Source organism: Aedes aegypti, chromosome 2, assembly GCF_002204515.2.
Source record: "Aedes aegypti strain LVP_AGWG chromosome 2, AaegL5.0 Primary Assembly, whole genome shotgun sequence".
NCBI lineage: Eukaryota > Metazoa > Arthropoda > Insecta > Diptera > Culicidae > Aedes > Aedes aegypti.
This window is the reverse complement of record NC_035108.1, coordinates 109,596,789-109,612,498: the sequence shown is the minus strand read 5'-3', so window position 1 is coordinate 109,612,498 and position 15,710 is coordinate 109,596,789. Positions and strand designations below refer to the sequence as shown.

Here is a 15,710-nt window from a genome sequence, read left to right as displayed (position 1 = left end):
GCCCGCCTCATGGTCTGCTGAATGAACCACTTCGACGCATTGACCTTTTTGGCCACGTCTCGGGTCATTCTTAAGGTTCTGCCTTATCTTCCGCGCCTTTGGGTATTCCGTTTTCGGTTTTCGGCCGCTTCCAGCGCGCCGCTCGATGGTCGTCGGCTCCTGGAACATCTTCACAACGCAGGACACGATGGAATGATGGGTTCCAAGCCTTTTGCCGATCCATCTGTGCGACTGACCAGAATTATCGATCACCGAGCCCAAGATTTGCTGGCGTAGCTCTTTTTGTTTCGAATGCATCTTGAATACTACTTGACAGATCACGATAAAATTTTGCACACATAAACATAACACTATTAATCAGTATTATTCAAAACTTAATTATTTTTTACACACGCGACGAATAGTTACACCTAAAACAAAATGCCGCATTTTTTCCGAGTCCAATCTTTACGCACAAAAACACCTGGGTAAGACAGTCAAAGGATTGTCCTACCCACAATTCAACTAAAAATCAAGATTAGCAAATAGCTTGAAAAATAAACTGAACTGTTTATTATCTGTTCCGTATACATACAAACTCGATCAACGTCATACTTATTTTTATGGAGGATGGAAACTTGATAAGGTTTTTCACTGTATTCTCTTGCCAAATAAAACATAACATGGCTTGAGCATGACCTCCAAAAGTTCTGACTCGTGAGAAAATTGATTGAGAATATGTATAGTGAAATTCTTGGGAAACCAATTGTAATAATTGCTACAAGAAACTTCTTTAATTGTTCGAAAAACACACAGATTTTTTGCTGTTAACTTGTTTCTTTGTTGTACAAAATGAAAAAAAAATGGTTAGTATTGATTGCACTCGCCCTATACGTCAAAATCGTTTGTTTGATAGGGTAAATACCATTGCTCACCTAGTTTCTGTAGCCTATCTTACGCAATTTTTCCTCAGCTTTCTGATGGTGATCTCAGAATTCAAAACTAGCGGTGTGCTAATGGAGAAAAACGATTTTTCCAACAAAACTCAATATGGCTGCCGAATTCAAAATGGCCGCCAAAGTTTATTCAAGTTTAAATGAAAGCTACAGTCGCCTCTTCACATCACGATATCAAAGGGACCATCGAGATAGGGAGAGATCGAGACAAGGAACAAATTTTTGATGATTACTAGATTGAAAAACACTCCGTTGCCAATCCAGTAATACACAAACAGACGTCATTTTGCGCTCCTAATTTGTTTTGAATCCCAAAACTTTGGTCTAGTAACCTTCGATATTGGTCATATCGACATACGGAGAGAAAACTGAGAACAAAAAATCAACAGAAATACATCGAGATATGGAGATATCAAGATAAGGAGGATATCGAGATATGGAGAGTGGAAATGTATGCTGACTGAAGGGACTTATGAAATCATCGATATAGGGAGAAATATCGAGATGTAGAACATCGAGATGTGGAGAGTCGACTGTATATCTTTTCTCTATACGATGTCACTAAGTTTGCTATGTGTTCCAAGCAAAAATATATGTCTCATGAAGTGAAGAAATACCCAAGATTTATCAAAAAATAGGCTTTTTCGCAAACTGTTCAGCTAGCTGGCGTACGAGGGGTCCACCAATTTTAGAAAACCAAAAGGACCACCCTCAAGTTTTATCGAAAACTAGCAATCAGTGACATGAAATTGGAATTCTAACGATGAGTGCCGATGCGGCTTATTTTTCAGAAGTTCTCAAAACCAAAAATCCGTGTGCTCTCCAGAATTTAAATCACATAAAAAGAAAAACTTCAAAATTTGAGCCAAAAATATTAACATTTAGGGTGGCGCAAGCGACTTGAAAGTGAAATTTCAAGTTATAAGATATGACCCACAGTGAAGTGAACATAACTTTGGTATTTTTGAACCAAATTTGGAACTTTTAGCATCATTTTCTACAAAATTAAATCAATGTAGAATTCCAAATTTGTTTTAAATTAAAACTAGTTTTAGTTAAAAGTAGTTCACTCCAAATTTTTTCTCATTTTATCAAAAAAAAAAAATAAATCTTTATTTGACCATAACTTCATGAATACTCAACCAATTCTAAATCTTTTAACATGCCTTTGAAGATAATTTGATTGTTTTCAAACTGTCAATTTCACTAAAATATTGTTTTGACCAAGTTATTCAACAGAACATGAATTTTCAACGAAAAATAAAAGTTTTTTTTAATTTTTGCCAGTTGAATATTATCTCTACAGCTAAAACTGGTTTTTCTAATTTGTTAAATCTTTGAAAAGGACTTTGCAGCAACTTTCAAATAATTTTAAAACATAAATATGTTTGCACATGTTAAAAAATATATGCACTACTCGACACGTTATTAAAACAAGATGCTTTATAAACTTAAATTTTATAGATAAAAAAAATAAATTTCTGGCGAAAAAACTTAAATAATCCAAAGAAATTTGATTTTTTTTTTTCATTAAAAACTAATGATTTTGGTTAGTTTTTGTTGAATAATTAAGTCAAAACCGTTTTTTAGAAAAATGTCTTGTATGAAATAGTTTGAAAATAACCAAATTTTCTTCAAAAACTTGTAAAAATAATTGGAATTGATTGAAAATTTATGAAAATATGATCACACAAAAATATTTATTTTTGGCAAATGTGGAAAAAATTGGAGAAAATAATTTTTAACTCAGATTATTTTGTATTTTAGAAAAATTTGACGTTCTACAAAGTTTTCGTAAATTTATTTTGAACATAATGGTGCTGTAAGTTTCAAAATTGATTTGAAGATAACGAAGTTATGGTGATTTCACTGAAGGCCATTTTTCATAACTTGAAAATTCACCCTCAAGACGCTTGCTCCACCTGTCATTCTTAAAATTTTAAGCTCAAACTTTGAGGTTTCTCTTTCAATGGGATTTGAATTCATTAGAGCACACGAATTTGTGGTTTTAATAACTTTTGAAAAATAAGTATATGCTCAAAAAAAAAAAAAAATGTATATGCTCAAGTATTCACTTCAAGTTATATCTTCGTCGTTTACCAAAAAAAGACTCAAAAAGACTCCTTTCCCATATCCAAACTTCTAATGTTTTCTTGTGAAAGTGCAGAGGACTACTCGGCTTCCACAAAGCAAATAACACGTTAGCAATTCCCTCCCCAAATTGACCTGCATTCGGACGCAGCCTCTGCCGTTATCGTTTGTTTTACAGTCGACTCTTCACATCTTGATATCAAAGAGACCATCGAGATAGGGAGAGATCGAGACACAGAATAAATTTTTAATGAAAACTAGATTGAAAATCACTCCGTTACTAGGAAAATAACACACAAAAAAACTTTATTTAGAGTTTCCAAATTGTTCTGAATCATTATATCTGGTCTAGTAACCTTTGATAATGTTCATATCGACATACGGAGAAAAAAACGGGAATGAAAATCACATCGAATTAGGCAGATATCGAGATATGGAGAGTGAAAATGTATGCAGAATAAAGGGATCGAAAACATCATCGACATAGGGAGATATATCGAGATGTGCATGATTTATACATTGAAAATACTACTACTCCTGTTCATGCTTGAACATAGGCTCAATTTTCCTGGTTTTTAAGCATGTGACCCATTTCACACAATACTGAATCAATACCAAAACTATTTTTTTAAGTACTATATTCCTGGGTAAAATTTATCAGTCTTTGTAATATTTGTCTAAGATTTTGTGACGAATCATGTATTGGGTATAGGAAAAATATATGCTATGATGAGGGAGGGGTCATTCAGTTTTTTCGTTCAAAATCAAGAAAGTTTACAGGAAAATATGTTCACTGTATTCTATTCTTCAACCGAAACACAATGAACACATTTTCATCGAATATTTTTTAGTTTTGAACAGAAAAACTGCTTTTGAAGTTTTGATGATGACGATGAATACGATGGCGGAGCGTTGAACGTTAATGGACGTTTTCTAAGCTGCTGTTCTACGCATCTTTGCCATGCGGTCCATAAGGTTTACATAGAACATCGGACAAGTAGGCGCAGAAGGGCAGTATGTAAAATCTATCTTTAGGAGTTGAAAATCATCCTGTTAGTTGAGAATTTGGCCGGTAGGGGCGCTTTTAAGAACTTGCTCTCTATGAACCTTTGTAACATATGATATCTGTAGAACCTGATGGTTCGCTAGATTGGTGTCTTCTAAAATGTTGTTCAGTATCACAACAACAACACGTGGTGGTCATTGAGATACGGAATTCCGCCACAAGGCAGTACTAGTATGCATGAAATTTTTGTTTTGTGGATGTCTCATGATCCTAAGCGCTTAGAAAGATGGCATCTTCGGCAAAGGTATTCAGTAGGTCAAAAAATGTTGCAACCAGTTGGCGTTAACGAGCTTGGAACTTTTGCTTAACTGATATCACAGGAGCCTACACTCTTGGAAAGGAAGGCCGTGTGTGTTCAAATTTTGACTGGACTTGGCCAAATTTTTGGAGATACATATTTATTAAAGCTGTTTTTTAAGCCTCAGTTTCGAGAAAAAATATCTTTTAAAATAAATCCTGAATTACAGGGTGTCCGCAAATTATCCGAACAGCAAAATATTGGAAAGATGATCTGACATTGAAAACAATGAAAAATCAATGTCCATGTACCTTTTATAATACATCTATGTGTTAACACGAAATACAACTTTAAAAAATTTCAAGATGATTGCTTGTTACTGAGATAGGCAAATTTATTTTTTTCCGAGACGTTTTTCCTGAGGGCCGCTAGTCATACTGGGGATGTGTTGGCCCAAAAACCTAAACGAGATGTACCCAAATGTCCTATTATTATTTGAAGTAATCTACAGGTTAATGGCTTCAAGTTAGAATGGAAATAGAAAACTGTACGGTTCAAATCCTGTGAGTTCTATGGATATTTCTCTTCCGTCATAAACATCGGAAAACAGCTCTCTTTAAGACACATCAATACATTTGGGTTGGTTTTGAAATTATTTGAAATCGGAAATGTGTCAAACTTATTTCTTAAGAATATAATAAGTCAATGTTTAAAACCATGCAAGAATATTGAATATGTTATGCTTGATTGTATAGAACCAGGTCTTCAAAGTTTGTACGGATAATTTGCGGACATCCTGTAATTCTAACAAAATATATTTGAAATATTAAGATGTTGGAAATTCTTGAGAGATTTTCTTAGATCTATTAATTTAAATTCATTGAAGATTTTCTCAAAATACTTCTTCATGGCAATGATTTCGAAGTCAGTTTAGGCACGTCAACATTCGACTCTACAGAATTATTGGCTTTGATTTCACACAACCCGGGACGTAATGTCTATTGAATATTAAATTTTTAATGACGTATAAGCTAAATAAAGAATATTATGTGAGTTTAGGACAGACATTTGAACAGGATTCTTTGGTAGTATTGGATGGGTTTCAGATGGATCCAAGAGCCAAATTCTCATAGAATTCTTATGAAATTTTTGATGAAATCCTAAGCGCGATTATAAAAAAAATCTGAATAGGATTTTCAGCAAAATGAAGTACATTTGAATGAGAACATGCAATTGGGTGTTATTCGTAACAACAATAATTTTTAGTTTCTCCAAACTAATATTCCAAACTGGCTGACAACCGCGTCTGTTCTCCATGTTAGGGGCGGCTCAAAGCAGCGTCTGTTCTCCATGTTAGGAGCGGCTAATCATCGTCCTAGTGCCAGCGTGGGACTCTAAACAGTGTTGTGCACGATGATCCTCCGGCGAGACAGGGGGTTGGTGCAGGCCTTACAAGCCAGCCGTAAAAATCATCAGTACAGGAAGCATACAATGTAAATTCGGACCGGAACAATCGGCATAGACCCAGGCATCGAAAACGGACTAACGATTGGAAACTCGGATCATGGAACTGTAAGTCTCCCAATTTCTTGGGAAGTACCCGCATTCTTTCCGAATTATTGAGGGTCCGCAAGTTCGACATCGTAGCGCTGCAGGAGGTTTGCTGGAAAGGGTCGACGGTACATACGTATAGGGATGGTTATACCATCTACCAGAGCTGCGGCAACAGACATGAGCTGGGCACAGCTTTTATTGTGATGGGCGAAATGCAGAGGTGCGTGATTGGGTGGTGGCCAATCGACAACAGAATGTGCAAGTTGAGGATCAAAGGCCGTTTCTTCAATATCAGCATAATCAACGTGCACAGCCCTCACCTAGCAAGTGACGATGACGATAAGGACGCTTTCTACGCGCAGCTGGAACGTGAATACGACGGCTGCCCAAGCCATGATGTCAAAATCGTTATCGGAGATCTCAACGCTCAGGTTGGCCAGGAGGAGGAATTTAGACCGATTATAGGGAAGTTCAGCGCTCACCAGCTTACGAAAGAAAACGGCCTTAGACTGATTGATTTCGCCACCTCCAAAAACATGGCCATACGTAGTACCTACTTCCAGCACAGCCTCCCGTATCGGTACACCTAGAGATCACCCCAACAAACTGAATCGCAAATCGACCACGTTTTGATTGATGGAAGACACTTCTCGGACATTATCGACGTCAGAACTTATCGCGGCGCAAACATCGATTCGGACCACTACCTAGTGACGGTTAAAGTGCGCCAACGACTCTCCGTTGTGAACAACATTCGGTACCGACGCCCGCCCCGGTACAATCTGGAGCGACTCAAGCAACCCGAAGTCGCAACTGAATACGCGCAAAGCCTTGAGGCAGCGTTGCCGGAAGAGGGAGAGCTCATCGAAGCCCCTCTTGAGGACTGCTGGAGTAGTCTCAAAGCAGCTATAAACAACGCAGCGGAAGGTGCCATTGGGTTCGTGGAAGCAAATCGACGGAACGGTTGGTTCGACGAGGAGTGTCAGACGGTTTTGGACGAGAAGAATGCAGCGCGGGCGATGATGCTGCAGCAAGGCACCCGTCAAAACGTGGAACGATACAAACAGAAGCGAAGACAGCAAACCCATCTATTCCGGGATAAAAAGCGCCGCCTGGAAGAGTTGGAGTGCGAAGAGATGGAGCAGTTGTGTCGTTCTCAAGAAACACGTAAGTTCTAAACTAAATGCATCCCGCAAAGGCTTTGTGCCGCGAGCGGAAATGTGCCGGGATAAGGATGGAGGTATCTTGACGGACGAACGTGAGGTGATTGAAAGGTGGAAGCAGCACTACGATGAACACCTAAACGGCGCATAGGAGGAAGATCAAGACAGCAGGAGGAATGGCTTCATCAGTACGGCGGATGAAGGAGACGTGCCAACTCCCACAATAGGTGAAGTTAAGGATGCTATCAAACAGCTCAAGAACAACAAAGCAGCTGGAAAGGATGGTATTGGAGCGGAACTTATTAAAATGGGCCCGGACAGGTTGGCCATTTGTCTGCACCGATTGATAGCCAGGATCTGGGATACAGAACAGCTACCGGAGGAGTCGAAGGAGGGAATAGAATACCCAATATACAAAAAGGGTGACAAGTTAGAATGTGAGAACTATCGAGCGATCACCATCCCTAATGCAGCCTATAAAGTGCTTTCCCAGATCATCTTCCGCCGTCTATCGCCACTGGCTGGAACTATCAAGCCGGATTTGTGGACGGGCGATCGACGACAGACCAAATCTCTATGTTGCGGCAGATCCTCCAAAAGTGTCGCGAATATCAAGTCCCTACGCACCACCTATTCATCGATTTCAAAGCGGCCTATGATACCATCGACTGCGAAGAGCTATGGAAGATTATGGATGAGAACGGTTTTCCCGGGAAACTGATAAGACTGATCAAAGCAACGATGGGTAGTGTACAGTGCTGTGTGAAGATATCGGGTGCTTTATCGGACCCGTTTGAAACACGCAAAGGACTTCGACAAGGCGATGGTCTTTCCTGCCTCCTGTTCAATATTGCGCTAGAAGGTGTTATGAAACGGGCGGGCTTCAACATGCGGGGCACGATCTTCAATAAATCCAGCCAGTTCATTTGTTTCGCTGACGACGTGGACATTGTCGGAAGAACGTTCCAGGTGGTTGCTGAACAGTATACCAAGCTGAAACGTGAAGCAGATCGGATTGGATTGAAGGTAAATACGTCGAAGACGAAATATCTGCTGGCTGGAGGAACCGAGCGCGATAGAGCTCGCATAGGCAGACGCGTGACGATCGACGGGGATGAGTTCGAGGTGGTGGACGAATTCGTCTACCTCGGATCATTGATAACGTCGGATAACAACTGCAGCAGAGAAATTCGAAGACGTATCATTGCCGGAAGTCGTGCTTACTATGGACTCCACAAGACCTTGCGGTCTGGTAAACTTCACTTCCGTACTAAGTGTACCATGTACAAGACGCTAATAAGACCGGTAGTCCTCTACGGGCATGAGACGTGGACAATGCTCGAAGAGGACCTGCAAGCGCTAGGAGTTTTTGAACGGCGGAGTATGTGAGAACGGCGTATGGAGGAGAAGAATGAACCACGAGCTTGCGCAACTCTACGGTGAACCCAGTATCACGAAAGTCGCCAAAGCTGGAAGGGTACGATGAGCGGGACACGTTGTGAGAATGCCGGACAACAATCCCGCAAAAATGGTGTTCAACTCAAATCCGGCCGGTACAAGACGAAGGGGAGCGCAACGAGCTAGGTGGTTTGACCAAGTGGAGCAGGATCTTGGAAGTGTGGGGCGATCGAGGAATTGGAGGTTAGCAGCCATGGACCGAGTTAGTTGGCGTAACATTGTGGCGCAGGTCATGTCTTGAAGGACGTAGAGCCAGCAAAAGTAAAGTAAGTAAGCTAGGAGTCCTTCGATTGGTTTGCGTTACCGCATGTGGAGGACATTTAATCAAGATTTGCACCTGAAATGCAAACAGCAATACAATAAATCTTCGAACTATTTCGACAAAAATTCTTGAAATTAATTTATAATTTAAGCATAGGCGTAAATAGTCAACAGTCTTGAGGAGGGTCATGGTCCCTTCTTATTAGAGGAAACAGATCGGCGTATATCATATTTGTTATTATTATTATTATTATTATTTATTAGCGACACTTTACCATTCGTTTGGCATTCGTGTCGGCGATATCATATTTGTATTTTATTTGAGTTCTATGTGATTGGGTAAAAAACGTCATATTGATTGTGTTTGGAGCGCCTAGTCAATCCGCAAGCCCCTTGTTCATGAAGTACTCACCCATGCCCCAAGCGAAGGATCGTCGCACGTAGGGAGCTGAACCATGACCAATAGGTCTATTCTGACAGATCGGTCTAGCAAGGGCATTAGAGAAGACACCTCACGTTGTTTGTGCTATAAGTTCAATATAATATTCTTTCTTTGAAATTTGATAATTAGTTGGCTAAATCTAGGTAAATTAATCGCTAGTGAGGATTTGGATTCGCTTAAATCTAAATTAAAATAATGAATTTACTTAAAACTACAGGTCACATGCAATATCAGAATTTCCTAGGGTAAACAATCGGCAATCATATTGTTGAACCTATGTTAGGGTAAGAAATTGATCGTCATAAATTGAAATTTATTATAATGCATTAATTATCACCAAACAGACTACGATCAAGAATTATGATAAATAGCGAGATCATCAAACCCGCAAAGCAGATGTGAATCACCAAATGTACGTAAAATTTAATTCAAATTATGGACTACATATTCCTAACCTAAATCTTTCCTAGGAATTTATAATTCACATTTCTTGGATCATACGCTGGAAATAAATTCATAAATTCAACGATTCACGATTCGAATCATTTCGATAACAGATTGATAATTTGACGTTTTTTTTTACTAAATCATATCGAGTTCTTTATGAAATACAAATATTCAAATAATACAAAGGAGGCTAACAGCAGGAAACATGTTCACCGTTCCAATTCGGTTTGAAATAAAATTTGAATAGAATCATAAAACAGGATGCACTATTAAATTTTGGATTGTTTGAATTAAGGTGCAGAATGAATGTGAATTACCAACCTCTTGAAGCCACATTTGAAAATTAGGATTATTAGTTGCGCAGCATTTTAACATGTAACAAATTCAATTTTGAAATGTCCTGAAATTTGAACACAAGGTTGAACAATGAATGTATTGTTGTAGTTGAAGACTTTACATACTAAAGCAGCATGGCTATCATCAAATTGAATAATTGAAACATATTTCGAATAAAGCTGTCGACATCAAATTTGCAAGGTAACAACTGTTTGAAGTAAACAAGACAAATGGTTCCTTATTTCACGCATTGCACAATATCAAATTTCGATGGCTTGTTCACATTTGGGCTATCAAAAAAATCTGAGAAACAACCGATCAGCAATAAATTAAAAATGTACGAATGAGAAAAACATATTCATTGAAAAATACATGAGCAAGTTTAAAATATTTTTAGTTAGTCTTTCAAAATTTGCTCAACTGAAATGATTCCATATTGTTACGAGGCTATACATCATCGATATCTCGTCATCGATATGGAAACAAGATTTTTTTTTTCTTAAAAGTAACGTCACGTTGTCTAACTATAGACAGTTTACATCAGGGCTGCTCAACGTATGGCCTACGGGTCACATCCAGATCGTTCCACCAACTTAAAGTATACGAAAGCTAGTTATACAAACATTTAACTCAATTTTGAGCAAGTATTTCAGTTGAATTATCCATTAAATTATATATCTTTAATCTTCTAAATTTACCTGATTGAATGAATGATCCGAATAATAAAATATATTTTTATCAAGCTTGAACGAATTTCGTAGAAAATCGGCTAAATCCGTTAAACACAATATCACTGAATCATGGCTCTGAATTTTGAACAATTCTGGAAGGGATCAACGATGGGTTCTCATAAAGATTAGGCAGATTTTTTTACAAAATATTGGGCATGATTCTCGCAAGATTCTAGACATCATTTTCACGGACAACTTGGGAAGATTCTCACAGAATGTTAAACATGGCATGATTTCACAGAATCGTACCCATGAATATCATCGAATCAGAGGCACTCCTGGGAGGCTTTTTCTAAAAATATTAAGTAAATTTCTTATTAAGTTTTGTGCTAGAATCTTGAACAGCATCCTTAATTTTTAGAAATACGATTCTAAAATGAATCTTTGGACAGACTATGAGGAACCAGAGTTGAGCTTGAATTGTGGGTTTCGTGGGTCAAGGAGTGTGGGTTTGATTCCCACTTCAGTCCGAAAAACTTTTCGTCAGGAACGTTTTTCAACTGTGCCACTGGGCGTTGCATGCTAGTCCGTTGTCTAGTGCGGTGCTTCCTTCAAAGGGCAAATCGTCCACTGAAAGCATTAGCGTGTCGGTGTCCTTAAAAAAATGACTCGGGCAAGATTTTCAGATAATACCTGGTAAAAGTCTGACAAAATATTCTCTAATATCCGACAGAGCTTTGAAAAGTTTCATTAGAAAATTCTTGACATCATTCGCACAAAGTCCAAAGCAAGATATATGAATAATTCTAAGCTAGACTGACGTTATCATGGTTATATTTTCACAAGAATCTTAGGCAAGTTCACCACAGAAGTGATGCACAAAAATATATTTTTTGATGATATTAAAAGAAACCTTTTTCCTCTGACGGGCTTCACGTTTTTAAGAGAATGTTGGAATTGATCGTACTTTAACAAAATATTGTTTCATGATTTGTACCGCAGTTCGAAAAGGTTGGGCAAGCCTCTTATAAAAATGTATGATCATACTGTAGGTGTTAAGTTTGATTTTCTATTCAACAATTCTGACTTACGAAAATTAGCAAAATTGTGGCTAAGAAATTCACTGAAAATATTTTTTCTAATACAGTGGGATTCCGTTTTTGGCAACAAAGTCGAAATTTTCAGTTGCCAAAATCGAAACCCATTTTTTTTTTATTTTTAGTTTTCAGCTCTTGGATTTGAAAACATCATTAGAATGTTATTACATCATCCTTATGGAATCATACGGCATGGAGACTTCGGAACGGTTCACTTCGAAGCAGATTTTCGTTGAGAAGGACTATGTCATCAATCCCCGTAATGTTAATTGTGACAAACACCCTACATACTTTTTACCACGTAAATGTCTTCAATTATTATTTTAGAAGCTTTGTGCACACTTTTTGTATGTGAGGGTCATGTAAAATCAATAATCGCATAAATGACCTTTATTCATGGACCTTTATTCATTTCCTTAAAACTGTGTAAGAATATTAAAAAATGAAATGTATTGTTATATTTGTACATAGACGTACTTATAAAACAAGCGCTGACTTACAAAACTGAATGAGTTTTTTTATTTAATGAATATTGAAAGTCTGTTCATATTTTAGGCTCTAGCGTAAAATTTAACAAAATCAGGTTTAGATTTGCTCCATGCATAAATATGGCATGTAATTTTGCAGAATACACAAACAAGCTTATTATCATGTGGTTGAGCTTGATATATGTTATAAAACTACTCAACAAGAATATACAGAATCCTGCTATGAAACCTGAAGAGCCTTATAAGAATCTTTGGGTGCGCATAAGGAATCTACAGGAACACGTTTGGGCTCTGAAGCATCTTGCTAGAAATTCCGCAGGAACAATTCTCAGGATCTCGTTTAGGATTTACTACGATATTGCTGAAAATTCTTAAATCCTCCGATTGAAGTTTTTGAAGGTTTATAATTCTAGAACTATCACTGTCCAAATTTTTCTGGTAACCTTTACAAAACCTCCAAAATTTCACCATAAATACTCAAAATGCCACTAGAAATCCATATTATCGCGCTAGGAATTCACATGAAGCTTCAGAAATCTTAAGAGTTTGTTAGGAATCACCAGATTTTGGAGATTATACCCAATAATCAATTATACAATCTCAGGATCCTGCAAGAAACCCATAGTTTCCGCTAGGAATTTGCAGAAATCCTCAAGAATACGTTGAAATAACTGAGAAATCCCCTAAAACCACGAAATCCCCTAAAACCTCCGAAGAATCCGGTTCGGAGTATAGTTACGAAACTCAATGACCCAGCTCGTAAAAAAACATAATGATTATGTTATGAGGCCCATATCCTTGGTTAAAGAACTTGTATAGAATGTTGGATCGTCTTTTAACAAATCAAACGTCTAACAGAATCTCTAACAAAGCGGAAAAATAATTCTAGATAGTTGACGCAAAAGATCATTTTACATATTAATACCACAGACAAAAAGTTTAAATACTCTCAAGCGTATCTATAGCACGCTTCAATGATATTATTCATAATAAAGTGTGGTATGGACTGTGGTCGCATTTGTCATCAAGACAATGGTATTGAAAGGCTCATTGTAATTCTTGAAAAATGAAATATAATTTAGTAAAATATGCAGACGTTTTTTGGATTGTATGTTGACACTTCTGCAACTCACTAGAATAACGCAATTTATTTTATGAAATTCCTTGAAACTTATGATACATGACATTTTGTTTTATTTGTTTCTATTACTGTAGTGTGTTTTTATATACGCAATGTATGCAACTCCATAATAATAAGAACAGTGAACTAGGAAGGTGAGACGAAATTTATAAATATGTATGAGTTATAGACTTTTTATTGCTCTTGTATCAGTGTTTATGCTTTGTTCAAACAAGCTGATCCAAATCTGAAGCAAAGCGGTTTTAATAAGTGTATCACTTACTGACAGGCTCAAGCAGGCTGGTCACTAAGTACAAATGCCTAGGAAAAATAACTGTTCTCTAGTTGAGATACTTATACTTGTGAAGATTTATGGCCTCATTAAATGTTGCGTGTGACCAAGGATCATCCCGAAGTAAATAGGCGCGTACGAGAGCCCTTAGTGGTTGGTAGGATTTGGGGGAATTTCGACGAAAATTGAGCTCTGGAATGTAGTCGGTGGGTAGTTGACTTGGTATTCAAATGACTAAAGCAACAAACACAATAATATTTACTAAAATTTACAAATGTCAGTGGTATTTAAAAATGTTGCCAAAAACGGATCCATTTTGTTGCCAAAATCGGGGGGTGCCAAAAATGGAGCATGCCAAAAACGGAGAATGCCAAAAACGGAATCCCACTGTATTGACCAAATACCAGCCTCAACGGTTATTTGGTTCTCTAGTTTTGTACTCTTAAAGATTTGAGTTGTGCTTCGATTAATCTTTACCTTAAAACATCTTTATTACAATCTCCGGGCTATCAGAAGTTCTCCTTTAAAAGTTTAAAAACATTTTGTATGCCTTCAATTAATTACCTTAGCTTTATCATTTAGTCACCATAGAGGCTTTAGACGTTCATTTTTTATTGTCATTGTTTATCATTGAAATCATTCATGTAAACAATGTTTTGCCGGGATGACCATGCCTACGGTAGAACATTCCTTAATGAAAAGCTAAACTAAACATTGTACAATTTAAAAAAAAACAGTCAAGTTTCGAATAATGGACGCTCGAACGGCGGTTTGCCAAGGGCGCCATGAAACCGGCTCCGCATAAAAATTAGAGCAAAAATTTTTATTTTGCAACCTAAGTTTTAGTTTCAAAATCGATTTACTAAGCTCAAATGAAAGTTATATCAAAATGTCTTCGGCAAAGTTGTTCATGATCATATTTTCAAAAAGATTGTAAATGAACGCTATTGCCAAACTTCTCAAACAAAATAAAGTTTGCTTTGAAGTCCTCAATGATGACCACCTTATCCAACTTTTTTTTTGTCTAAGAAGATAAGAATCTAAATCGTTCCAACAAATCTGAAGCATACACTTCTAGAAATAGAAAAAGCATTCAACAGTATTAATCATGAAAATTTTATTGTGAAAATTAAAACAAAAATCTCAATGTATTGCATAAAAAATTAAAAATTATTTTGTACATATCAAGTTAAAACTCCAAGTTTGAAAGACTTCCTGTAAGAGCTGTTGTTTCTCAAGGCAGCAATATTTTCACATCTTACTTACCTGAGTTACCTCAGGGATGTCAAAAATCCTTGTTTGCGGATGACACAGGCCTCTTCGCCAAAGGACGAAATTGGTCAGATGAAGTTAAGTATCTAGGGCTCATGCTAGATAAGAATTTAACTTTCAAAAATCACATTGAGGGTATTCAAGTCAAATGTAACGAATATATAAAATGTCTGTATACACTAATTAACAGAAAACCGAAGCTTTGTCTTATATACAAGCTTTCGATCTTTCGATCTTCAAACAAATTTTAAGACTTTCTTAATTAATCAAATCTCAACCCTAAATGATTGTCTTCATGAGCAAGCGGATTGTTCAAAATATCATTTCAACGACGTCGAGTTTGTTGTCACCTATCATATTTATATGCTTTCACCTGGACATGAGTGCAATTAAAAACACAGTCACATCAATATGTGCGGCACGTCATCCACTCTACCGTACATCCTCGAGTCGTTAACAAGCGAAACAAAAAGAGAAACCCCCGGGGCAACACTCGTCTTGACTCTTGAGTCGCACATAGATGAGGTATGGAGCCCATATCACACGCTACACCCCCTCAAATTCCGAACAATACTCACACTCCAACCACTCCGGGCAAATCTCCGAAGAAATCTTTTCGCAGCTCGCTCTTGTACTTGACCAGACTGGGCATCGATGGCCGGAATGGGGTAGGACCTTCGTTGCGGTAGACCTGAGAAATAGGTAAAAAAGAACAATGTCATTCAAAATTTTATAGGTATTGTCTCAAACTATTTCGAAATTGAATTGTTTGCACCAAA

At 37.4% G+C, this 15,710-nt stretch overlaps 1 protein-coding gene across 2 annotated transcripts in view; it reads right to left on the bottom strand.

Moving 5' to 3' along the window:
- Nucleotides 1-15,710, bottom strand: part of LOC5564737 (probable cytochrome P450 301a1, mitochondrial) — a 96,192-nt gene that overhangs the window by 13,726 nt on the left and 66,756 nt on the right. For both annotated transcript variants that reach the window (XM_001649033.3, XM_021841910.1), the window contains exon 4: nucleotides 15,510-15,622. In XM_001649033.3, coding sequence (XP_001649083.3) covers nucleotides 15,510-15,622 — 113 coding nt within the window. The remainder of the gene's footprint in view (nucleotides 1-15,509; nucleotides 15,623-15,710) is intronic.